Here is a 26959-nt window from a genome sequence, read left to right as displayed (position 1 = left end):
CCTGGCACAGCTGAAATGCTTTCTCTGGCTTATGTTTTTTAAAAGTTAATAATGTTAATATCTTGTCTTCCATCTTCCCTGATGCTAAAACATTAAAGACCCGTAAGATTAATGTTTTATATGCTGCATATTCTTAGCCCGGGAGCCATATTTTTATTTATAGGTATACTTCATGATTTTCAAAACTGAAGTTATCTTTGTTACATTGAACAGGAAGTATAGGTACATAGGAAATAAAACTCTTAAAAGTGGTTTAAGTGTTTGTCTTTCATTGCCAAAGACAACCAAGAATTCCTTTGCAAAGCTTTTCTTTGTGGGCAGTCACAGCCAGGATGTCATCTCCAGAGCCTGTTGTCTAGTGAATATGCTGTCTAGCAAAAGTGGAAAAAAGTTTCATTCTGTGCAGTCCGTGGTCCCGTGGAGAATTGTTGCTGATGGCTCTCAATGGTGCAATAGGGCTAAAGGTTAAACAATGGTACAGGTCAAATGAACAACCTTTTTCAAATGCTAGCACACTTATATCAATGACTTGTCAGTTCTTAGACGATTATCTGATTTTAAAATGACAGTTTGTCCTAGAGGGATTAGAATGAAGATGAGTAATCTCTGCTAGAAGATTAAATGGTCTAGGACCTTCTTGAAAGTTTTCGGCCAAATCTGTGAACTGACAGATCATTTATTTTGTTTTCCTGGTTTATTTGACATTTAGATTTTTTTTTTTTTTCATTTTGAAACTTCTTTTTTTCATAGTTTGGGAACATGTTTAGAAGGTTATTCTGATAATCTTATATCCACTGTTGAGGTGGCTTGCTTTGGAGAATTAAGTGACTGTGGACCTCTGTCATGATGAAGAAAATGGTGTAAGTGCATGATACACTGATGATGGTATACAACATGTTGCGGCCAATTGTGACAGTTATAAACTAGTACTTGCACGGTTAGAGTTCATGAGGTGCAGGCATGAAAAACTGAGCCCTAATAAAAGACAAAATATAACATAGGTCATTCTTGTCTGCTTAGAGAGCTGGTAACGCAAAAGTGACTGCCATCTCCTTAGGTCACCAAGTAGCCTATTGACAAGGATATGGAGAAGGGTTGCAGTCATGGGATAAAAACCAGAAGAATTAAATGGTAGATATGGCAGCCGAAGAAGTGTCAAATAATCTCTATATACTTACTGGAGATTCAGAACTCCATATCTAGGTGGAGGGAGAATGGTACCATCTGGAAGCCTTTTTATGCCAAAAAGACTTATTTCCTCTGTTTTTATTTTTGTTTTTATTTTCAATGCCTTGAGGAGTAGCTTAATCGGCTCACCTATCAATCCTCCATTTCCTGACCCAAAATTGGCAGCCATTCTTCAGTGTCTGGCCTACACCATAGTCCTCGCTCCATCTGTTCTCTTCCAGGTTTTTGGCCTGTGTATCATCTCCTTTAATTATCTTCATTGCTAACTGTCTCCCCTCTACCATTTTGCTTGTGTTTGCTTTTATTTCTTTACTTTATATGTTTCCTTCCTCACTTTGTGATATGCTGTCTCCCTAAAAATTGAAAGTTAAATGCTATCAAGGCAGCGTTGCCTGAATCCACTCTTCTGTGCTTTTCTGCTGATGATTATTCACACTCAAATCTTTTTTCGACTGCTTTTCTTCCTGCCAATGCAAATAATATTTGGCCTGGTGAACTTAGTAAATAAATAGTGAATAAGAAGCTGGAAAGATGTTACCTCGGATTCATATTAGAACATTCTGAAATTCAAAAATCTTCAATTTACAGATGCCCTGTATCCCAGCATGTAGATATTTCAGGCTAATTTTTCACAATGCTTTACCATGTGAATGTTAAACCTGTTGAGCAATACGATACTTCAATTTATTTGTAGAGATAAGGACCACCAACCAGACCAAATGGAAGCCTTGCAAATTATAATATGAAATACATGACCAAACTGTGGCTCTTGAGCCGAATGTAGATTACTACCACTTAAAATTTCATGTTTTAACTGGAGCTTTTTCATGCAGCCAGCTGCAGCACTGGAATGATATAGATACTGTTAAATAAACATAATTTTGGCTGTGGGAGGAAGAGGGTAAGCAGGAGGAAGTCTTAAGGCCAGCGTTGAAGGAGCATCCAGCTGCCTCTGCGTGTTCTTCGCTGTCTGTGGTCCAGAAAAGCTGCGATACTGTCTTTTCAGGTCCCGTGACCCAGCTGTCTGGGGTTTTGTGACCACTGCTTGAACCTCCTTCATTAGCCCTCTTCAATTTTTCAGAAACATTTGAAAGCACACTGATTCTAAGAATTATTAAATAGTTATTCTTTAGCTCAAAAATTACATATCCATTAAAATAATGAGTACAATTTTTTTTCTCCGCCTTAATTTCAGTATTATTCTAGATCGTTCTTCAGATATATACCATGTGTTATAGGGATCCTAGTATTCCCCTTTCTACTGGGGCTGTATGAAAATACCTTGTCATTTGCACTGTGACCGTGTATAAGCTTCCAGTATCTGTAATTTCCCCTAACAGCTCAGTATTTAGACTCTAGTACTTTGAGGAAGGGATGCAACTGTAGGGAAATTCTTTTGCCTTTGACATCAGATAATGAAACTGGAGAAAACTTACTTTTTTTTTTTCTCCCCTCTCTCAAGTCTTTCAAGTCATCTTCTTGCAAAGGGGTGTTCCACTTAGAGTGGGAATCATGCTTTTATGATTAATCTTTATCACCTCCGAATAACTGTTTGGAAATTTCAGTGGAGGTATTTATTCCATTGGGAAGGCAGTGCTCAGGCACTCGGAACATTCACATCCTGCCTCCACGATCAAGGTAGAGTTTCTAGTCTCTTCCCAACACCAAGCAGAATTTGTAACTCTGTTTATATGCTTTAGACTACCTCTGGTGATATCAAATAGAAGCATACTATATGCTATTCCTTAATTACATGAAAGAAGTTGGATAGGCAGAGACTGTTGTGCACGATGAACGGCTCATTTTGCACAGTGAGCACTAACCATGCAGTCAGAGATGTCTGACGGGTTACTCCTTTGTAGTTTCAGAAATCTTATTCGTGAAGCAGTTTATGGACCATATTTCCCCTCAAAAATCTGCTTAGCCCAGGCAAGCCTGCGTGGTGGGGAAAAGAGTTGATGTGGGGAAAATACCTCTTTGTGGAGACTTCAAGTACCACCTGAAGTTTGGCATAGCTCATAGGAAAAATCTGCTTTGCTCCCTCCTTGCTCAAGGAGCATCTCCTAGCAGTGTAACACCATCTCAAGAGCTAGGTTTTCCAGGTTTACCCCCAGAAGTTTTCCCCTGTGCCAGAAAAAAATGACTCAGCTATGCCTAACTTTCAGCTTCCTTGCACTGGTGAGGTCACTTGAGGAGACCTATGCAAGAACAAGAATCTCTGTTCATTTCCTAGAGTTAACAAAGAAGGATTAGGCTGCTTGCTTTTGATTATTTATATTATTTGTGATGTTGAACTTCAAGTATAATATTTCAGCACAGTGTAAGTTTGATTACGGAGGAGGGTGAATAGTTTTGTGCTTTTGGTTTAAGAAATTATTCTGCACCTCAGTTACGTTACACGTTTTTCAGGAAATGACCTGAAAAGTTAAAACAAGCAATCTTGAATGTTCTCATGAAGGATTGTTTTCTTAACTAGTGACCCATGTTTGATATTGCTACTGGTGCAAATTAAATTAACGTAGAATAATTCAGATGTGAAATATATCATTAAAATCTGCCCTGCCATATTACAACATGGAAAAGAAAACAATGAAACTAGCAGAAAAATAAGCACATGTGGACGAGCCATTATACTCAGTGCGCATTGTGAGTTTAAACATTAGAACAGTACATATTCAGTTTAGCTGGTAACATCCTTCACTTTTTTTAATTTACAAATTATTTCTTCTGTATTTTGTGCAATGGAAATAATATACCTTCCTCTGTAGGAAAAAAGCGCATAGGTGTTTAACACTGATTTCTACTTTCACCATTGTGCTATATTAGCTAAATAGAGAAAACGCAAATCTGTTTGGACCTAATTACCAGTTGGTATCCCAGTGTGGGCAGTTGAATTGGTATATTTGATGTCTTCTGAAGTAGTTAGAGGGCTCAGCTGTGGTGGCTAAGTGGGTCACTCTACTCATTAATTGAGGGGCAACTGTTTAATATTGTCCGTTGTGCCACTTCACAGCCTGTCACTTTCCAAACTGCCTCCTGGCAATAGGGCTCCACAGGGAAGCCATCAGCCTTCTCGCAGTGGAATGATTTTCAAGAGGCATGCGCTTCATTTGGCTAAAAGCACAATGAAAATAGTGAAGGTGGGGGTGAAGTTTAAAGCAATTTATTATGACAAAAGATTATAGGACATCCCTGCTAGATCTTTCTTTTCTTATGGTATGCCTGATTTTGCCAAAAAAAAAAAAAGTACAAAATTATTATAATTATTTTTTAAATTAAGAAGTAATAAAATTGTGGTATTTTACTGCTATGGCCTTACAGTAGCAAGTTTTAATTCAGCTTCTTAGCAAGTTAAGCCCTCAAGTGGTGTTGCGTATCTGGAGAATCAGATGTTTTTAGGCATCCAGAATATAATGTTAAATCTTAATCTTTGTGTTAAAATCACTGCATCTGTGCCCAGTGGAATACATTAGCCTGATTTGAATCAGGCAGTGTGACAGTAAATGTGCAAAGACTTTGTATTGTTGAATATCGCTTTTATATCTAATTGAATTATTGTATATACAAATTTGTCTTTGTTGATGAGTCTTAGTGGAAATGCTTAATAAAACTTGATCCTTAATTATCTGGTTTAATTAAACAGGCCTGCCTCAGTTCTTGACATATGGAAACTGGATCATATTGTAGCAGTTTACTCAGGAGTTGGATGACAAATAAAGCCTATCAAGTTTTAAATGTTGGAAGATCATTTAGAGAACAAATTACAATGTACTTGGCCACATTTGCAAGGTCTTGTACTCAACTCAATGCCATTTTTTCATTTGACAATGAAACTTTCAAATGTTATGTTTGATCAAAACCAGAGTTTTGGGGACCTTCTCAGCGTTAATGGGCAGAATCGGTGAGCTGAGGACACAGCCTTTACAGAACCTCTGCCATCCATTCACTGATGTCACAGATTGTAGATCATTTACCAGTAGATGAAAGAATTTGTGAATGACACCTATTTAATGTCTTAGAGCTCCGGAAGAACTCCAGTCTCACACAGGTGTGTCCTTCCAGTTGTGCACAATGTGTTGACACCCGTAATCGTTATGTCCCAAGGATGGTGGTGAGAGGTGAGGAAAGCGATGGGTGCAAATTCTCAGTCCCTGAAATACAAAATTGAAGGTACCTTGTGGGTTAAAGTAGAGAAATGAAAAGAATACAGTAAATTAAACTGAAAAACTATTAAATGTACTACCTCTTTCTCCGTCAGTTAAAATAAATATGAAAGGTTATTACCTTTTGGAAGATTCCTCAATAGCACTGAGGAATCCCTGTATCTCTCCTTTTGAAATTGTCACCAAAGTAATTTAAACTTTCTACGTGTGGCCTGTTTCTCTTATTTGAAAGAAGCATTGGAAAACATCTTAGGTAATTGATGTCAATTTCTCAATTGTGTTTTTGAGAAGAGATTGACAGGGAGACATGCCTAATGCCTGTTTTGAATTCAGTAATGCAGATGTGCTGTCAAATTAAGTATTAGCACACACAGCACTTGTAGTATTCTTGGGTATTGTTTTGCATATATTAGGTGCATGACCTTTGGGTATGTACACTCAGAACCAGCAAACTGGTGATAACTCGGTGGGACTCTTACTGCAACATGCTCTCTTCCTTTTTCTGAAGTTCCCTATCCAAATAATAAGGAAGAAAACATACAACTAGTGTTAATATTTTTAAGGATATGAACACTGTTAATGAACTAGCTCCTAAGCCAAAAATTAAATAGAACAAAAGGAACCATCAAACTTGATCACCCCTAACCCAATGCAATATATTGCATTGTTGTCCACTGTAACACTTTTTTTTTTCCCCCCCCTTGTGGCTGGGTAATGAAATCAAGGTAGCATGGTTCTTTCACATTTTTAATACCAGAACTTGTATCCCGTTACCAACTATAGTAATTCCCAGGCAATCTCGTATCTGAAAACAGATTTTCTTTAAATCCTTTAGAAGGTAATAGAAAGGATTAAGAAGCAAGTATCAGATGATGATATATTTGGTCTTCTCTTGCTTTACGTTCTGTAAGAATGATCGTGGACAAGGAAAAAGTTGCAGACTGGATGGATCAATCTCTCTGGCTTTCTTGCTTGGAGGTGTTGCTCTTTCCTTGTCACATGAGCACAAACAGGAACGTCTGACAAAAAGCATAGCTATAGAGCATGTGTCCTTGCAATTTGATGTGTACATCAGATTGCATGATAAATGTGCTTCTGTGACAAAGGAAGGCTTTGAGGCATATAGTTCTTGAATATTCATAAAAGGCTATGCGACCTATCTCCAGAATGAAAGGGCTAGGTGATACTGCTGTTATTTTGTGGCTGTTACAGGAAGGGTAAATGATTGGCAGGTTTTGCTGTGCTTATTTTGAATTGGTATTAGCCATATTGGACTTGACTGTGAATTAAGTTAAAATAAGACTTTCTAAAAAGTATTTTGGCTTCCTCCATGGTCATTTAGGTAGTCCCCAGTTCACCTGGGAAGAATACGCCTACTCCTGTAAAGACCTTTCCACAGAACTGCTCTTCTGAAAAGAGCATGACTTACTGAAGAGTCATGTCATTAGTTAGAAGGCCAGTGCACACACGCTATTAGTTTGGGTCATTGTGGTCCATCAGCTATGAAATTATATGGACAAATGATCAAAGAGGAAACCATACAGTGACTGTGGTTCTTTGATTTGCGATGTTACTTATGGTCTGTGGCCTACTAGTGCCAAGTCTTCAGAATACTTGCCTTATGCATGAAGACACCAAGGCGTGTTTGGGAGCCCTGCATGCCAGAAAACCAAACACGTGGAGCTGAAGTGCAGGCCACAAATGCTGCTAGTGGCTGCCTGAATCTACCGGCTTTCGGCTTATCCGCTTAGAACGCAAGAGAGCCGGCAAAAGAACAGATCTATTGTACATCTGAAAGGGCTGTTGTAACTGTGAGGTAAATAAATGTATGCTCCTGCTGAGTTTCTAACCAGTTTTCAGCCAGAAAGGAGAGTAGGTGGGTGCAAGAACAGCACCGAATGCAATGAGGTCACTTTCCTTCCTCTCTGTGCCTGCACCTGGCTCGTGCCTCTTCGTGTTAGTTCAGCCTTGCTGCTCCTGCTATTATTAGTGCAGAGCTGGGGTAGGTCGCGTGGAGGTGACCAGGTGAGCTCCCATCGTGCTGGAAGTACTGCGACTATGCTGGTACATGGGCAAAGGGACCGCTAGTAAAACTGGCCTCCCACAAAGTAGCTGTACAATACTAGAAAGTGAGCCTATTGCAAAAAGATTTCTTCTTGTAATTATCTATAATTAAAACAAGTAAAAGATTGTCAGTGTGTTTTCTTGTGGAATGTGACTATCAGGTTTGTTGTCCTCTAACAGTGCTCTGCTACGTGAGCCGTGAGCCATAGGGCCATACGTGTGTGAAAACAGTGGGCGATGCTTTGAAAAGTACTGTTCTAGTAAGTGGCAGCCTATGCAAGAAAACGCTTACTAAAGATGATGAGCAATTATAGAGAGGAAGCAGTGCATGTTCCTCTTGCAACTGAATTTTTCTTACTCGACACTGATCAAACTGTGAAGCTAAATTCAGTAGTATTAAGCACGGCTTCCGTCGAGCTTTGAAGGGGTAAAAGCCTACCTTTCGTGCTTGTTTTTGGGGCTACAAATTTGCTATCTTTAGCAGGTGTTTTTGTGCTGGATTCTGGTCTAGTATATTTAAAATTATTAGTGTCGCTCCCTTACGGAATTCTTAAAGTGTACTTCAATGACCAGTCGTGTCCGCTGTGCTTTTGTTTTGACTGTTGGCTATTCCTGCATCTAACAGATGGTACTCGCTTAAACTGACAAGCTGTGGGATAGCCGAGCATTACTAATAAAACCTATCACATGTTAAACTTGACCTGACATTAATCAAGTTTTGAATGCTACAAATGATTCATAGATAATAATTAGTCTCTTGATCATATTAGTGAACATCAGTCTCACATTGCTGCCATTATCTGCTTTCATTCTGATAGGGAACAAATCCATTGCAGTAATTAGGTGTTTTTGATGTCTTTTGAGCCAAAATGTTCTGTATGATTAAGTTGGCAAAGAGGTTATTTTTAGTCTTTTGGTCTCTCGGTATGATTGCTTTTGGAGCTTCTAGTAAATTATCAAGCTGAAAAGCTTTCCATAAAATATGTTATAAAAAATAAATGTTTTTTAATTTTATCAGCTGAGAAAATCCCCCCCCCCCCTCCTTTTTTAACCTAGCCATTTGGTGTAATTTTCATCGTAATATGTTTCAACTATTGCAACAGAATACTACTTAAAATAGTAGCAATTTTATTAAATGGCTGAGCCTTTGAAGATTGCTTTTATTCTTCCTGTGTAGGACCAAGTTACTGGTTAACATAAGATACTTTCAACACATACATATGTAGACAAAATAACACAGCTTTTCTCTGTCTATATGAATCAACATCTTGAGAGGATGGCTGCATGAAACTAGGATTTGAACTACATGCATGAATTTTTTAGAGGATTTTCGTGCAAATTGAATTGCACACTGATTTTACAGCCAAAGAGCATGAAATTTCATTTTAAGCAAGCAGTGAGCAACCAAAAAGTTTACACTTGGAGTTCCTTATGCCGTTACTGCAAAGCAGATTATTTCACTGATTTACTGAAAATGGAGCAGTTACCTTTCAGTATTTGATGTTTTTTTTAATGAGCATATAAAACTTCTTTAGATAACTATTTTTAGGGAATTGAATTTTTTCATTTAAATTCTACAATTTCTAATCCTTCTCTTCCTTTATGCATATTTTAGACCATTACCATGGAACAGAAAATATTTTTTCACTTGATAATTTTTTAGTGTCTTACTCTAAGAATATGTAGTACAAGCTGTGGTTTCGTGAATTTACTCTCAGTTAACGTGCTACATGCCTTTCTTGCCTAAAAGACTGTTGTTTCCCAGCAAATCAAAGATTTTAAGATAAATATAGCCAAATACAATGAATGATTGAAAATACATTACAGAATCAGACTTTAACCTGCCATAAAGATGCACTTCTATTCATACATTAAGCACTGTTTTCACCTCATTTATTTGACATTAAATAGCATATTATATTTTGATTAGGAAATGAGAATGATGCAAAGGAAACTGGGTCATGCAAAATTGATTAAGTCTGCTCTTAGCATTCCTATTGGTGATTTGGAGAGAAACACGAAATAATTAGTAATCTGTCTCTCATTTATGTGTTTGTATGTGAATAGTAAATGTTAATATTGAAATACCACTTATGGCATTTGGAATCACTGGATACAAGCAAAAAATGTTTACTTCTATGGCTATGTGTCGAGTCACACTTCTGAGATCATAGGCCGTGCTTTCAAGACCTTCACGGTTGCTTAGGAGTCACTTTCAGTGAAGGATCCAGATGTAATGAAGAATCAGCTGGTGAAATACTTTGGCACGTGTTAATTTAACCAAGGATCTTCTTGAAAGGAGACTCTTGAGTAGGACAATGGGGAGTGCATTTTTTTTCTTGATGATACAGCTCTTCTGGAATACTCTGTCTAGTCTAGTTTTGATGTCTTCAGTTAGTGGAAAAAAATTGATACATCAAAGTTTGGGGGAAAAACCATGAAAACGTTCAGAGAGTAAAATCAACTTACTTGGGAGATGTTTTGGAATCTGCAGCTTGTGTCTTCCTCAGGAAAAAAAAACGCTAAGAGGAGACTTGTTCAGAGTCTAAACACCTATGGAGGAACAAGGAAGAAAAGTTGAGGCAAGAAAAGATTTGAGGGAAAATCTTTTTTTTAATTATGCATTCAATAGTTCGTAAGAGCAACTTTGAACAGAGATTGCGGTTCTCCATCACTACCTGCTATAACTTGAGACTGAACACTTTTCCAAAAGATCACTTTAAAAGTTACTTTAATATTCATATGAGGGTAGTTTTTTTTGTCTCATCTTCCTTATAGCTAGCTGAAAGTTAATCTAGACTGATGATCTGTTTTTAGGCAGGGAGGGAAGGAAGGAAGCAGTAGAATTGTCAGAGGTAATTGAGCCTTCCTCTCTCTCCCTCAACACTGATTAAATTAGACTAGATTTGTTTAGGTTAACAGTTTTGCTTTTAGATGCTGAAGGTAGGTAAGGTGAATTGTGCTCCAAGTACGAAAAAGATAAAAATCTAAGTGGCTTCAGTTTGTCTCATTTTTTCAGAAGGGAATTGCTCTCATTAATTCCCAAAAGCTGTGTGTTCCTCTGCGTCCCTAAAGACTCTTGAAAGTTTTACAATATAGTTGAAGTAATTCCAGTCCCAGTAAATATCTGCTTTGTCAGAGACTCAAAATCAGATCTTAACACTTCATTTTGGGTAATTCTCTTAAAATATGAATTAGACAACTTTATGCAGAGAGTTTGAAATTCTGAGCTTTTTCCTCAATATATGTTAACCCTTCCCCACACACTATATATAATGAATCACGTGCTATTTCATGCTATTTAACTTTGGGACTGAAAGCAGCTTTTTAGCCGTTTGATTCTTGATGCCTTCTCTGATTATAAGAATAAAATAAAATAAAATAAAATATGCTGTGGGAGAGGGGGAAGATTCTGGGGAGAAGGGAACAGCAAAGACTAACCTTAGCCTATAGAAACCAGCTCCAGTCATCTGATGTTACACTGCAATCGATAATGTTTTCAGGAGGCTTCCTGTTCAAAAGGTAACGTTGGAAAACCAGAGGTTAGAATGTGAATAGTTTGGATGACGGCTCTATTGTTGCCACTTACTTTTAATTGCTTTATTTTGGGAGATGTAATTTTTGGGATGAATCTGAGCCAAACTTTTCTGTGTTGTTTTAACTTAACTGAACTTAACATATATGATGTTATTGGTAGAATTTCTGGTGTCATTCAAAATTAGGATTTCTGAAATATTATGTGGTAGATTATTCTCAGTATATTTTTCTCCTCCCCATAATAAAGGACATCCCCCAAAATAAAGGACTTCCAGATTTCTGTCCTGATTCTTAAGCAAAATAGTTTTGCCAAGCAGGTTTTTTTTTCTTTTTTGGACTATTTATTCTTAAGTTATATTCAGGGAGGCCACCCCTGGAAATTTTAAAATATTGGAGATATTTTTTAAAAAATTGGAAAATGGCAAATTGGAAGTTGGAAATATATAAAGACCAATAAAAAGATTGGTTTTGTTACACAGTTTTTCAACTGTTTATGTGGTTCAGAGATTGTTTCTTCAAAAACTCCTGCATGCAATAATAGAGGTGAAAATTTATTTTTGATCTTATGACTTAGCAGACATGCATTAACTAACTCTCTTAGTAGCAGACATACATTAAATTCATTTGAATATATTCCTCAGTTTGGTTGAATGCTATTAACCACCATACATTTTAAAAAATCTGTGCCTCCCATTTTGGAAGTAATGCTTGTTCTGGGACCTCTTAAACACTTCAGCACCAGTGTCAGAGTAAATAATTTTTATATTAAACTTGTAAAATTGAGGCATCATGGAACAGGGTATACTGAGGTGAGAGAGAGAGATTGAGGAGGCTGTCATGTAAAAAGAGACAGAAGAAATTAGAGAAATATAAAAACTGGCAAGCAAGACCAAGAAAATTAATGCAAAAATAAACCAGAAGTAATATCCTATTTTCAAAAAGGAATATGCCATCTCTTTTAGAGAAGGGCAAGGAAAGAGACTGAATAATCATTTCCTTTTAAATAAGGTGGTAATTAGTGCTGGTAACTTCTAAATCTTTTTCTGAAAACTGTACAATGCGTTTGAAAAAAAGCTACAATATCTGTACAGAGATTATACCATTTATGGAACCACGTCTGTAAAAGCTGACCGTTCTCAAGATGTGAGGATTAGTCTGTGGTGTCATGTTGAAGACTTTTATCGTTAGATAAAATTAGTGGCCTTGAAGTTGAGCTGAAACTTAAGCTGTTGTCTATATGAAATCAGGAATAACAGTATGTGCCTGTCTGAAGGTCTTTCAAATTCTAGTCAAGGGACAGTTAATTCAACTGTTCATTTATTTGTATCTATTACTTTTCAAGAAAGCATGTTCCTTTTCACAAGTTTCACTGTGGAGTGAAGAAATAGGTGATTAGTAACTTGGAGATAACTGAAAAACCACATGAGGGCTGATGCATGCAGAATTGCTGTAGCTTGGCTTAAAACTGAATAAAGCCTATAGCAGTTCTGAAATTGAAGAAGCAAGAAAACCAGGTATGTATTTGTCTTGTATTACAAAGTGATTTTTTTCTGTATCTCCAAGTAATAATTGTGTGCAGTGACCCTAGACAAATTTTTTGTGTAGAAAGTCAATATGACTTAGCAGAAGGACATTAGTAGATGTTTTATGTTTTGCATAACTCACAGTAATCTGTATTTCCGTGAGATGATTTTTAAAAGGAAAAGGCAGACGCAGTAGTACCTCCAAGACTTGCTTATTTTATGAATAAAATGACATCTGAAAGCTCATAAGAATTGTGTGAGTTGCCTTGGAATTACAGGAAAAATTAATTAAAAATGACTAGGATTATGTGGAATCTGTATGCATGGAAATTTCCTCCTCTTCCTGCTGGAGGAGCCAAGTGATTTTGTTACTCTAAAGTACAGAGAGATCTCTAAAGTGTGATTGTTCACTTATCCACTCGAGAAATTCTGCTGACTGATTCAGAGTTTGAGCAAAATCAGCTTCAGTGATTCAGGCTGTTAGTACTGCTTTTGGTGTCATACTGCTGCGCCTAATCACAGCGGTTCAACAGTAAGGAGAAATGCTTTTACTTGCCACCCGGCTCCAGTCATTTCGTGTGCTTCTACCACTCTTTTCATCAGAGGAACGTTCTTGTTAGGTGTAGCAATTATTTTCAGTTTGATTTAATTTTAAAGTAATAATGAAAACAAAATTTGATTAATAAGCTGTAATGTGAATACATGGTTCCCTGCAACGTTCACAATAAAGCAGGAAGCTGTAAGACGTGAACGAAGGATTTTGCGGGTGGAAATACATACCAGTAGGCTACAAGGAACAGCACGCCAGAAGAATTGGCTTGCATGCATCATTTAGCCATCTTTTATAAAACGTCATTGAGATGCGTTGCATTTTATCTGGTCCCTGGCAGTGGTCCCAGTCAAGCAGGTGTGCCATTTATCATGGTGCCTATTAAAAAGATTATACTGTTCAAGTTAATTAGAAATGTTAGCATGTGTGGTAAATTAAACAGGAAGATAGGTTTTTTAAAAGATGAAGCATGTATATCTGCGTATAGAAATTAGTGAAACTAGAAACCTGATGTCGACTATATTTTTTAGTGTCAAAAATATTTTTACTTAGAAGTCGAGTACCTGTTCCTGTTCATTCTACTCTTTTCAGACTTTCCAGATTGTCAAATAGGTTTATATTCTGTTGTTCGCAGATATTGTCTAAATAGTTAAAATCTCAAGAAAAAGTATATAGAAAGAAGCTTTTATTTTTTTGCCTGCCCTCAAAACAAAATTGCTGATCCTTTCTAGTAGAAAAATTTTATTGCAGAATAGTGTCACTGAATTACTTGTAGTTGATGTAAGGAGACTGAAAGTGGAGTAGCTAGGAGCACGAAGAAGTTTTAGTTATCTGTTGAGACTTATGCTAATTTCTAATATCTTTTTTATCTTCAATATCTAATGGACACTTGAGAGAAGATATCTTAGTAAGAATACCACGTGCCTCCCAAATGAGGAGAATGAGTTCAAGTCCCTAACAAATCTGAAGCTGGAAGTCAGCGTGATAAGAGGGAGTCCCTTGCGTTTTGTCATTCTGGGAGAGTAGTGCTTTTATAAATTACGTGAATAAAAGGGAATACCAGAGTATACTTTTATAAATGGTAAATTTTTCTTTTTTTTGTTTTATTATTTTCCTCCCATTTTTAAACTTCTAATAATACTTTAGTTTTCTAAAGCTACATTTAGATCAGAGTACAGAGAGCTACAGGTAAAACAGCGAGCAATAATGATTTTATGTTTTATCTGAAAGAGTCGAGCACTCTGAATTAAAAGATAGTTCCTATATTCTTAAGTTTTATTTTGGGGAGGACTAAATAATACGCTTTATTTAATCTCCAATACTGAAGTAACACTGTCCTCAAATTAAAATCCCTTTAAGGACTTCAGCTAAAGTAAAAGTGAGATTGATTTTTATTTGTCAGTTTGATTAGTACCTTTTAACAATATAGGTAGAAATGTATATATAAGAAGTATGGTCTCAGCTAATTTGAAGTTTGTATTTTATTTTGAACGTATCTTTGTATTTGAAGGGAATTTTTTTGGTACTTGAATTCAAAAAATATTTCCCGTATGCTTTTGTAAGCATCAAGTGTGTTCTTACAGATTTCTCACTGGCCTGTAAATTTTGGAAATATTTCTCAACACAGCAATCTTGAAAGTGATCCCCAGAAGACTTGACTTATTTAGATGATTTAAAAAAAAATTTCTTGGAGTATTTGTTTAAAAGATTTCCAATGTACTCGCTGTTCTGCTGAAGCAAAGATTAACAATGGGGGGTGGATTTTTTATAATCGTCTCATACAAAATGCATTAAATCTAGAATGGTTTATTTTTCTACATACTTGGGTTTCCTATGTAATCGTACAATTCTGAAGATCAGATTTTTTTTTTTTTCTTAAGATCGCCTGTTTGTGAGCCTCAGTTGTAAATTTCAAGATGATAATTAGGTAAATACATGCTAGAACTTCAAATTCTGAACTAGGGCTGTGTATGCTGAAAAATAGTCTTTCACTGGATTATTTTTGGCTTAGCATCTATCCGTAAGTATTTTACCACTTAGGCATACTCCCATAAAATGTGGTTTTCAATTACATTGTATCTAAAAATTGGATAATGAAAGCTGTAACTATACAGAATAAACAGAAATATTCTAATCAGCATCTATGTAAGAAAAGTTAGTTATTTTATAGCAAAGTGATGAATTATTATGTGCAAGTATCTACAGATTTTGGATAAAATATGATAGAATGTATTATTATTTTAAAATATTTGATCATAAAGCTTTTTGATTTATTAGATGTTGAACTGCACTACTTTGAGTCATGCAGCATATACTAGGATAGAAATGTTAATCCTCAACCCCTTTCATGCTTTTAAAATTAATCCCTTACTGAAGGTGGAGTTTGCTTAAATTGAAATCGGTAGTTCATTCAGGTAAATTGGACTGTGCTGCTGGAATGGTGCAAAATTTACCATGGTCTAGGTCAAAGTGTTGCTTTTAAAAGTGAGCATGATTTAATGAATTCTGTATTTGATGTATTGTATGACCACACGTTAATTTGTTAAAGTTTTCCAAGCATTATTAAATGCACCTGCAACTTTAGGACAGATTCTTCATTTCTACAGTAAAACATAAATTGAAATTAGTAAAGAGACATCCCGGTAATTACTCTTAATTTTCTTATTGCTTATGAAAATAGTGATCCTCACTAATTCTTTGCTTCTCCTTAGGCACATCAAAATTAAACACGGAAATATATCATCAGTTCCCATAACTGTGGACTGGCTAGTTTAATTAGTTTGTTTAGTTAGATATGTTTCTGAGGTAAAAACAATTTGTTGCTCACTTCCGTGGGATTCAGTCTTTCAAAATGTGGAACAGAATGTCTGCGACCCGAATTAATTCGGATGGTTGTTTAGCACTAGTGTAGCAGCGTTACTGGGATACACCGCAGTAAAGGAATCTGCCAAACTGGAATTTTGAATGATGCTCCTAGAAATATTTCAATACATATTTTCAAGCAAAAATAGGTGCTACATGTTTTTTGAACTGGCTTTTTTTTTTTTTTTTAATTTGGCCACGAATGACTGTGTTGTCCCATCTCAGAACTGCTTTTTCATCATCTGTTTCTCTCTTCTGCTAGGTGGAATGCTCTCCGCAGTTCGTTTTGGACAAAGGCTTTTTCTCAAAGTGATGCTGTATTCGGTAGCCTCCCTGAAACTTGTCTGAGCCTCAAGCTGCTAGTTGAGGCTTTCTATGTTGACATTTCCCAAGCTGTAACAGTAAATCTTAACTGCAGCTGTTTACTAGAGAGCAATTACAGGAGCGGTTTAGAATCTGCTTCAGTGTGGAATCTTCTAAGGGAAATATTTTTCTATGCCAAAAAGTTGTATTTTCCTTTTGTTCTACAGCTCCTTGAAGGAAACTTTGCTAGAGAAGTCAGCCATGAAGTGGATGGACTGATTTTTCAGCCTACAGGAGTAAGTAATATAAGAATTTCTTTTTTTCTTTCTTTCTTTCTTTCTTTCTTTTTTTTAATGAGATCCCCCCCCTTTCCCCCCTCCCTCTCCCCCCTTCATCTAGGGCCTAATCTTTGTTTCAGTCAAGATTACTTTTCAAAATTGATTCTGATTTTTCTGTTTCTGCAAACTGCTTAAATTCAGCTAGTTGCAATCTAAGTTGTAGCATGTATGACTTTAGATTGATCCAAGATAGTATTTTCCAAGAATCAACTGATGGGCTTTTTCCACTTGTGTAAAATAATGTGCTACTAAATTAGGAAGGACTTTTTGTGATTGCTTGAATTCCATAGCTCTTTCAGCCACTGATCTGAGCCCTGAAGTTATTTTTCTTCCTCCGGGATGTTTCATACACTAAAATTTTAGTAAAATTTGTGTGTTGCATACTATTTTTAGTGAAATTAAAGCATGATATGTCTTTGAAACCTGCTTAGCAATATAAACATATGTGACTGGGATGGGATGGGGAAAATCACCAGAAGAATTGCAGGCAGACTTCGTAGTAACCAAAAAAGGGTATAAATAGAAGGTTCTCAAGCAGGAAGAGTGGCTTTATAAAAGGTAAAGCAGTAACATGGCCTCGTCCAATCTGCTAATACTACTGCTGACTCTGATACAGCAAATACAATCTATGTACTTACACCTTATTACTGAAACATCATCCATGTTGACGTTTGTGCTTACCTTGTAAAGCAAGGAATCATTTTTTGATTATTTTAAAGGGGACTAAAACTTCTACCCGGGCAGCTGCTCGTTAAAATCATTTGTATTTAGTTTGATATGGGTTCTCCTGGTCTACTTTCTCTATTGTAGATCTTAGCAAGGGTGATGATGACACTGCCATCTGGAAATAAGATTAACCTTATTCTTCATTGTTACTTCTGCATCAGCTAACCATGAAATAAATTATCAGTTAGTTATAAAACATATTTTATTATTACTTTAATATATAGCTATTTAAAAATTAAAGTGAAATACTAAGGTGAAGAAAATTCATGTTTTTGTAGGAAGTCCTGGTGTTATCACAGAATGTTGTTAAAATCTAAAGTGGCTGTAAAAGTTTCCCAGGACTGCTTTTCTGAATATAAGAGGTTATGCTATTCAGATTTACTACAATTAAATTTGAAATTACCTTTTCCACTTGAAATGAAATTGCCTAAATGTGTCTCTGATCTTTGTTATTGTTGCAGGAAATTAATATCTGATAACGTCTTGCGTTCTAGAATTTGTGTTCCTTGATTTAGCATACTGGGAGATTTATGACTCAATAAAACTACCTCTTGATGCATAAATATTTATATAAGTGTTTCTCTTTAAAATATGGATTGTATTTGTTTAGTCTAATTTATTGTTCACAATTCAGTATTATTTCTGGGTTTTTCATATGTAAGTTCGTTGTACCTGTGGTTAAACTGATTTTTCCTTAGATTAAGCAGTGTGCAGTTTTCTCAATGTTTTTTGGACTTGAGAAAATATAGATAAAATATTTAGTGAAAAGAAATGATTATAGACCTATTAATTGGGAAATAATAGGCCTGTTTAACTGAAAAAAGTGAAGGAATATAGATGACATTGCTTTCTTATTTTAAGCATTACAGAGAGCATAGAATAATTGGCAACAATACAAGGGCAACAGAGTATAACAATGCGCTAATGATCCCTTGAGAATACTAACTGAAATAATTTTTCTTTTCACCTTGGAGCTGCAGTGATATCTGTGATGTTATTAAGTAGCTTTCGTAGAGAAAGATGCTTATTGCTGGGTGGGGTAGACAGCTGAGTTTTGGTCGTGGTGAGACTTAGAAACCTTGATAAAACTAGTTTGTCTCAAGTGAAAGCACAGTAAGCCAGATGGCAAAACATCCATGGCATATCCAGAAGAAAACAATTTCAGTAACCATTTTTATTGACATGTTTGATCTTGTAGAAAAAGAGACAGACATGATGTTGACCTCTGGAGAAGCAGGGAAATTTAAGGAATTTCTTGTGGGAGCTCGTAAAGTCTTGTGTGCGTTTTGAGAAAGAGGGAAGCAGAGGTGGAGAAGAATTTAAGCAAGGTCATGAAGAAGGATAAAGTGGCAGCAGAGGAGGTTGAATGGGATGGGACCATTTACAGAAAGGAAAATTTGAGATAGGGGAAAAACACTTTCCATAAGTTTGGTAGTTAAAGCAGAATACCTAAGTTAACTAACTATTTATTATAATGAAAATTGAGATTATTAGTTCAGTCTGTTTGGTGAAAGTGTTTTTAGTCTATTCAAAGATGTTATTCTCTTGATCTGTGATCTTGGATACAGGCATCTGGACCTGGGTGTCTGAATACAGTCCTCACTAACTGTAGGCAGCAGTGATACTGACAGTAAAGAAGGGCGGAGAAAGAAGATGTTGCTACTTTGAAGTTTGGTTTAAGAATGACTTGTAATGAAAATCAGCATGCCTGAAATTATTTGTGAATAGGAATGGTGCTTGCAGTCGCAGCCTCTGAAAGCTCTGTTTTTTCTCACTTTTGTCTCAGATATCAAGACCTTCAGCATAATAGTGCGTGAGAGTTAGTTCAATTTGGAGAAATCAGGATGTTTTGATGAAAAAGGATCTGTGAAAAGTTTTGCTACTAAATTTAGTGTTTCAGCTAGGTGTAACAGGGTCTTTGCATCTCCATTTAAACTCATAATATGAGTTGTAAGCTCCTTGTACTGAAACATAAATTGTTTTGCACTGTGACTGGTGATGGTAGACACGTCGTTAAGAAGTAAGAAGATTGTATTCTGCCTGTGCAGGTTAGTTTATTTTGCGAGATCATGTTAACTGTGCATGATTATTCCTAACTAATTCACCAATTACCTGAATTGTTATTTATTGAGATGTTACTCAGGGCATGCAAGTACTTTAACTTTGTAAAAGGTCAATGACTAAGACCTCCTTTCTTCCCCGTTTTCCAGAGGCTAAATGCTTTCACAGATCATGAGAAGAGTGTGTTTAGTGGAAGTGATTGCCTAGTTTATAACCTAAGAACGTTTTGTAGGTGATTTGATGTGATGTGTGCATCATAGTGCCCCCTGCACATCCCCTGTCATACCTACCATCCTCTAACAACTCCATGGTGAGAGACAAATATAAGACAATGTTTTCTTACTATTGTTTCTCTTCTTTCCTTTGTACTCTTTTCCTTTCCTCTGTTTCCTTTCCATGCTTCCTCTCTGCCCCGTAGCCTATTTCCCACGTTCCTTTTGGTTTCCCTTTTATGTCTTTTCTCCCTAATGCTTTTTTTCTCTTCATCATTTTCTGTCCATTTAAGATGCTACTGATATAACCCCCATACTGCTGAGTCAGCCCCATTCCATCTGATCAGCTTTCTGATCCCTCTACATGTAACAGGTTGGCAGAGCAGGGACCGAAGCTAAGTGCTAATTAGGAGGAGTGAAACAGGCCAGCAGGAAACTTCATGGACAGGTATGTTGCCCTGTGATTATGACCAGACCATGAATGAATTTGCCCAGTAGTTTACAGGTAAAAGCCTCATGCGTTATTCACAGATTCTGAATGCTCATGTAAGATTGAAAACTTACAATCATTTTTTCTAAAAGGCTACTTCCAAACACTGAACAATTTTGTACATTTGTTTTAATGCTCGCAATTTGCCAACCTGTGTGTTTTTAATTGAATTCTCAAAAATGGCCTCTTATCTTTGGATGGCAGAATCAGCTCGCTGACCTGTACCCACTCATCAGTGAAATTACTTTTGCTGTCTGCCTTCTAAATCATACCTTCACTAGATATCTGCCTAAGGCTATCTAATTTTTATGCTAGCAGTCTCTTCATAACTGATTTTCTTGCTGGCTAGAACTATTATTTTGCCTTGCTTGGAAGAAGCATGAAAGAATTATTTTATTCCTTGAGCAACCTAAAAGCAGGTTAGCTGGCCATCGCTTAGGAAGGCCTAAGGACGTTTTTCCAGCATCTGTGGAAAGCTTGTATCAGGATTTATTCTTTTCTATTTCATCTTTTTGCCTCCTGAGTTCTATGATGTTTTTGTTTTGGCTTAGGCTGATTTCTGCTTGATGCTCTGTGCTCTTATTTTGGATGAGGAATAAAGTCCAGTTGTGTGGGTTTAGGATTTCTGAGGGGAAGGAAGAAGGACAGTTGCTGAGCTCCGTTCTTCTAAGAAAAATGTTATTTTAAAGAATAGATGAATTATTTATCTCATAACTCTGAATACTGAGCACTAACAAAAAGCTTAGCCTCTAAGCTGAAAGGAGAATAATAAACAGATTTTTATTACTGACTAACATTGCATGAGACTTTAATACATCTTCCTTCCCTTCCCTTGGCAGACTTAGTGGTGGTCTGAAATGCTTCATTGCCTGTTAATTATTTGCACTATTCCCATTGTGTCATAGGCTGTATTATCATTTTTCATCATTGTAAAAGTTCACCCCAAATCACTAAAGTTACCTCAACTTTCAATTACTGAAATTGAATGAAATATCTCTGAAAGGTACCACCGAGTGCAGTATCTCCAAAAGGTCATGTTTTATTTCATTAAACAGTGCCAGTTTCTCCTAAATAACCCTATATAATTGGTATGCCTTTCCTAGCATAGAATACGTTTTGTGAACTCTGCTGTGAATTTTAAAACATAAACCAGGTCAGTTATTGGCAAATGTTTGAAACGCAGACATCATGTTTGCCAGTGAAGAGGCATCACTTATTGTTAAATGTTTCTATTGCAATAGCAGGTATTGGCTACAGATGTAGTGTCAGTACAAAAGCTGACGTATAAGGTGTTAGGAACCATCACGTATATAACAGATTTTTGCTTTTAACAATCACGTACATAATAAATTGCTCTTTTACAACTTCCTGGTTTAGTTTTCCGATTTTTTGGTGGTTCCTTAATGTAGATTGCCTGGCTTTTTGTAGATTTTACAGCAGAAGAGAATCTGGACAGAAGAATTTTCATCAGCCTTTGTATTGACCCCTACTACTAAAACCTTTTATGTTTCTTTAGAGTATATCATAGCTAAAAGTGATCTCTTCTGTAAGAGGAACGCTCCTGACTGAATCTATTACCAGTCACAGTGGTTGCTGTTGTCATGTAAGTGTGCACTTCTTGTGCTGTGGTAGACTTTCCCTTAAAGGAGAACTTGCTGTCAGTCTCCTGAATGCCACCGAGCTTTACAACTCTGTTCTGTCTATGAATAGCTGTTACGTTCAATTTCCATGGCAATGTTCCTAGCAGCTGTTCTTGTAAATTGCTACGCGTATCTCAAATATACCATCCTATCATATGCTTTATAAACATGCTAAAATATACTAGCGATGCACAGTATTTCTCTGAGTATTTTTCTGTGAATACACAAGTAATTTTTATGCCAATTCAAGTTTGTCTTTGCTATCTTCAGGTGATTTGTTTTATTCCCTTCTTTATATTAAAAATACAACATAAACACCCATGAGAGTCCTCATCTAATTAAATTGCTAGACTTCTTAAAAAAAAAAAAAAAAAAAAAAAAAAAAAGATTTTCAAACATAGTAAACTTATTATTTCCACTGACTTTCTAAGAACCCGAGATAACTGTCACCTCAGGAAATTAGGACGTTTCTTATAGGTACAAACTCCTAGCATCCACACTTGACAAGAAATGGCCAAGTAGGGGAAGCAATGAGTGACTTTTAGCTCTGAATGTAGTAGGGAAATAACATCTCAAAAGTTTTCCTTGCTTAACTTTCTACTGTGGGTCTTGTAGTATATTTAGAGATGCAAATGTGTATGTTGTTTGCCAGAATTGTTTAGCCCGACTTCCTCCTTTTGTTTGAATAGTTGTCAGTGCCGTAAGTTTGATTTCCTAAGGAATGCATTAGTTCTAATTGATATGTTATCTCCTTTGTTTGCTTATGACCTATGCCATCTGAAGTTCTCTAATTTAAAAGGCAATAAATTGCATTTACGGCAGTTATCTAAAAGGTTCTTAAACTTCTGATGGGCAGTTAAATCATCCTGCAGCCAGTACTTGCCAATGGCATTAGACAGGAGTTATTTCTTACGTTCTACGTTGTATAGGCTAGCCATCCTCAGGATTGTCAATTGCCATTAAAAAAGATGGCATCTGCATTTGTGTCGTTTGCGAGGTTCTTTGAAAAGATGCTTTTTTCTGAATGCTACTGTTTTAAATCTTGGGAAAATAAAGATAGATTTTGTAGTAGGACAGAATCGTTACTCATTAAGCCCTTCAGATACGTTTTTTTTTGTTGCTCCTGTGTCTTAAAGTTAGATGCCAAGGGGCTTGTTGAGTGTACTTGCTATTGTGCTCCCAGCTGTGCCAGATTGCACATGCTTTCTAGCTGAAAGACAACGAGTGAACGTTCGGAATATATGCTGTAAACATGGTATTCAAGTGAGAATGCCAAAGCAATTTTTCAGCCTCGGCAAACATACGTGCTCTTAAGGGAATAAAATTGTATTCCCCCAAATTAGGTTAACTTATTTGTGTGGTGGATCAACTTTGAAAACCAAATCTCTTCTATGGCTGGATAAGGAAGTCTGGGAGAGGTTTTGCTTCGAATTAATGGGAGCTTTTTACTGGATGATTCCATTAGTTGGTTCTGCTCATGGGCCTTAACGCAAGCTGCCATTAGGGAATCGGTCAGCTGTCTCCATGGCAGTGTTCCTACTTATCCTGACTCTTACAGCATCTACCTATCCTGAGGATTTGGTCCTCATCAGGAATGATGACTTGGAAATTGGAAGATACAGTGGGAAGTATATCAGCACTCTCTTTTCTTCAGATACTGGAAGAGCTATCAATAAACAGGATGCCTCATGTATGATTCTTCTATACTCTTTCTATCAAACTGAAAAGATTTAACAAAATATCTGGAAGAACAACCTTGTTTGGGTTATTTTCTCCCAGGACTTTCACCGGTGCGTGCCCAAGAGAACCAGTAGACCTCTTAAGTTTCCATGAAGATCTTTCATAAAATGTCCTTATTTTTTCTTAGTTAAGGGTGTAGTAAAGCAAAATGTTGTAGTTTTTATTAGGATAAGGAAAACTATTTAGCTAGGTCTTAATCTTGTTGTTTTAGTGTAAGCAGTAGCCCAGCACGTCAGGAGGATGGTGTATATTCACTTGAAGATTGTGAAAGCAGGGTTGCTTTCAGAGGAATAACAGTAACTGTATTTTATTATCTGGATGTTCAAAACGGTTAATGTAAAGACACATACTTTCTTTAAAAAGTGAAATGCTTTATTTTACATTATTACTCATAGTGTGAAAGGTTTATTGGGTCAACGTTCTAATAGTGAATATGAAAGTGGAGGATCAGTATCACAAATGGGTAACTGCGTTATTGTATTTATCAAAACATGTATTTTAGTTTTCTTGCTAGGATTTGTTGTCAGATATATCTGTGAAGGTAGCCCTGTATATTTGGTATCAATGCACTTGCAGGTTGTTCACTTAGCTATCTAGCACTGTAATGTGCAGAGCATAATATACTCTCCAAGGCTCAGTGGTGCCTGCTGAATTATATTCTGTTTTGAGAAGGTAGGGCAGAACATAACTGTGGTAATTTGATCTCATTTTGGCTGCAGGTAACTTTCATTTCAGTTATAATTGTATTCCTTATTCCATTCATCAAAGTAATTCAAAAGCTCTCCTAGACTTTGACATTACCAAAATGGAAGACCAGCTCTATTAATGTACAATTGAAAATGCAAGTCTTGAACTTCATATGAAAGTTATAAATTGCTTTTAAGAAAATTCCACTGTCTCCCATTGATAAACATACTGAATAATTCAGAGATGACTGTATCAAACAGGATATATGCTTCCAGATATAGGATTAGAAGAGCAGTGCTGGCCTTCATGCCATAACTGAAGAAGTCAGAAATGTGAGTGACGACTGCTTCAGTAATTACTGCAGATAATCGTAAAGCAAAATCTTATTTTTCTCTTAGTGCTGATAATTGTGTTTCTGAAACGAACTTCTCTTTTTCCGTGTTGCTCTAGAAGCTGTCCACCAAGACAGAGGAACTCTGAAGTATCTGTTAGTTCATTCCAAAAGAGAAAAATGAGTAGAAGTCTTAGCTGGAAATATCCCAGGCTTCAGAAGCGTGGATGTTCTGTATACTTGGAACAACGTCATTCAAGAAACAATTAGTACGCTCATAAAACACTATTTGAAAGTTTTGAAAAGTTTGAAGTGACAGATAGTAAGTAGTTTGTTTCCAAGGAATGATTACTGGAAATCCCGAGAAGATCTCATATCTCTATATTCATCCAACTACTGAAAGAAAACATGTATTTTATGCATCACTAGGTTCTCTAGAGAGAGCTATCAACTTATGAGAGCAATTAAAATACATGTCTTTGGGACTTGTCAGGTTGTGAATTGATGTTGCTATTGTTAAGTGAAAATATGGCTTGTTCCACTAGTAATGAATAGCTGGAACAGCAGAAGAATAAAAAATAATTCAAAGTAGTATAGTTTTGGAAGTGCTCTGTTGTTTAGCAAATGTAAATCTGTCACAAGAACTGGTGGTCATAGGATGAGCTCAGAAAAGGAGGAAAAATTCTGATATGTGGTTAGCAAAACAGTGGTCTCAAGGTTGTTCCTTATGTTTTGATATATGCAATGTAAAGCTCTGATTTTCTATCTAGATACCTTTAAACAGATTTCTGTTGGATGCTGTGGTATCACAGAGATGGGGAAAAAACTGAAATTTCAGTTGGAGAAAAGAATGGTAGAGGTCAGATTTTGCTAGTTTTTAAGCAAGATGTTCCTCTGCAATGGTTTTAGCATCAGCAGAATTAGCTTTTAAGCAAATTCAGATTGCATTGGCTCTGAAAAAAAAGCCTCTGGCTCCAAGGATGAATATGAAAGAACAGCAGACGCAAGCGTTATTATTTGTGTGTGCAATTTACAAAATAGAAAAAGTATCATTTCTAAGCAATGTAGATTTTTCTCTTAGGCAAATAATCATGTATGAAGTGAGCCACATCAGATCTGTTGTATTTATGAAACATTCAAGTCTTTTTTCAAGAGCACTGATAAGGTTTTGGGAGGTTATGTTTTAGGGTAGAATCAGAATCAGAAACCCTCTGTAAAATAAAGAGTCCAGTACCATTTCCGTGTAATAAGACTGTAGAAAATATACCTCTCCCTTCTACTGGTTAAGTATATGAACAAAACTGAACCTTCTCTGTGTAATTTTTGAAATGAAGGATATTAATGTGATTTTTTGCCTTTTAAAAGGCTTAAGCAATATAATCATGCTACTTTCATCGTCACTTAGTTTCAACTTTACATTTACATTAAAATATTTGAACCAGAAAAGAACCTAAGTGTACTTTTAATAATTTGCATATGAATTAGAAAAACAAGGTAGGGTATTTTTGTGAATATTTATTCACATTTTAAAACAAATTGTCTTCTGCAGGATCAGCAGCCTTTTGTATGTATTGTATGTTTATGCAAGACATAGTATTTTACTTACAACAATATTATAAGAAATCTGTTTTTTGCATATTTTCAATGCTACGTCTTTTCTGTTTCTTGATCAGATGGGCACATAACACCACGTGACTTATCTGACTACCTGTTTCTAGGTACAAATGAAGTGTATTGCGTTAGTGAGCAAATCAGAAAATATACTTTCAAGCACCGTTGTAGAATAAGTTTGGATAGTAATTTTGTCAGAATCATGAGCTGCTTACAGATATTTCACAAACAGGTCCTAATTTATCAAATAAATTATTCATTGAAAATCATTTACTCAGCTCTAATTGCTACGCATTTAGCTGGTCCATCGCTGTGGATTCCACAATACTAGTAACAGTCTTCAGCTATATTTGAGAATGTTGGTTGCTTGGATTGGTTGATAAAAAATTTAAAATATGCTATTAAGGCAGGTAGCAAGGACTGCTTAACTGTAATTATGAATTGTGCCTTTTTATACTGCACTTCCTTCTGTATGTTTGTGCAAGACACTAAAGCATGTCTGACAATTGTTGCACTGAGACAGGTGGTGTAATGGGAAACAGCTGTAATATAACTATCGTTTATGTTGTCACCAGCTTCTTGTTTTTCTCCAAGGTAGTGTTGCTCAGACTTGCTTTGTCACAGTTAATCGGTTTACCCTTATACTTATGTTCAGCTTTGGCTTTAATACTGCATACTTGTGAACTATTAATTTTTTAAAAAAATCTTTACGACGGATAGATTTATGGAAAGACTATAAAATGAAAACTGGAATTAAGCTAATACCTTGCCTTGGAGCATGTTAGAAATCAGAGTGGTTAGCTGCCATACCAGTGATGATGTTACCATGGAGAGAGCTTCTGTTTCCATGACATTTGCTTGCATATTTTGGTAGGCCTTTGAAAGGAGTAGAGTTTTGTCCTCTGTCAGATTTGGTGGGTGTTATTCCATTAC

At 36.2% G+C, this 26959-nt stretch overlaps 1 protein-coding gene across 3 annotated transcripts in view; it reads left to right on the top strand.

Moving 5' to 3' along the window:
* Nucleotides 1-26959, top strand: part of RNGTT (RNA guanylyltransferase and 5'-phosphatase) — a 193478-nt gene that overhangs the window by 88793 nt on the left and 77726 nt on the right. For all 3 annotated transcript variants that reach the window (XR_011140132.1, XM_068937747.1, XM_068937749.1), the window contains exon 12: nt 16418-16486. Coding sequence is in view for 2 of the 3 variants with exons in the window: in XM_068937747.1 (XP_068793848.1) it covers nt 16418-16486 (69 nt within the window). In the remaining variant the exon portion in view is untranslated. The remainder of the gene's footprint in view (nt 1-16417; nt 16487-26959) is intronic.

Source organism: Struthio camelus, chromosome 3, assembly GCF_040807025.1.
Source record: "Struthio camelus isolate bStrCam1 chromosome 3, bStrCam1.hap1, whole genome shotgun sequence".
NCBI lineage: Eukaryota > Metazoa > Chordata > Aves > Struthioniformes > Struthionidae > Struthio > Struthio camelus.
The sequence above is the reverse complement of the archived record's forward strand: the minus strand, read 5'-3'. Positions and strand labels throughout refer to the sequence as shown.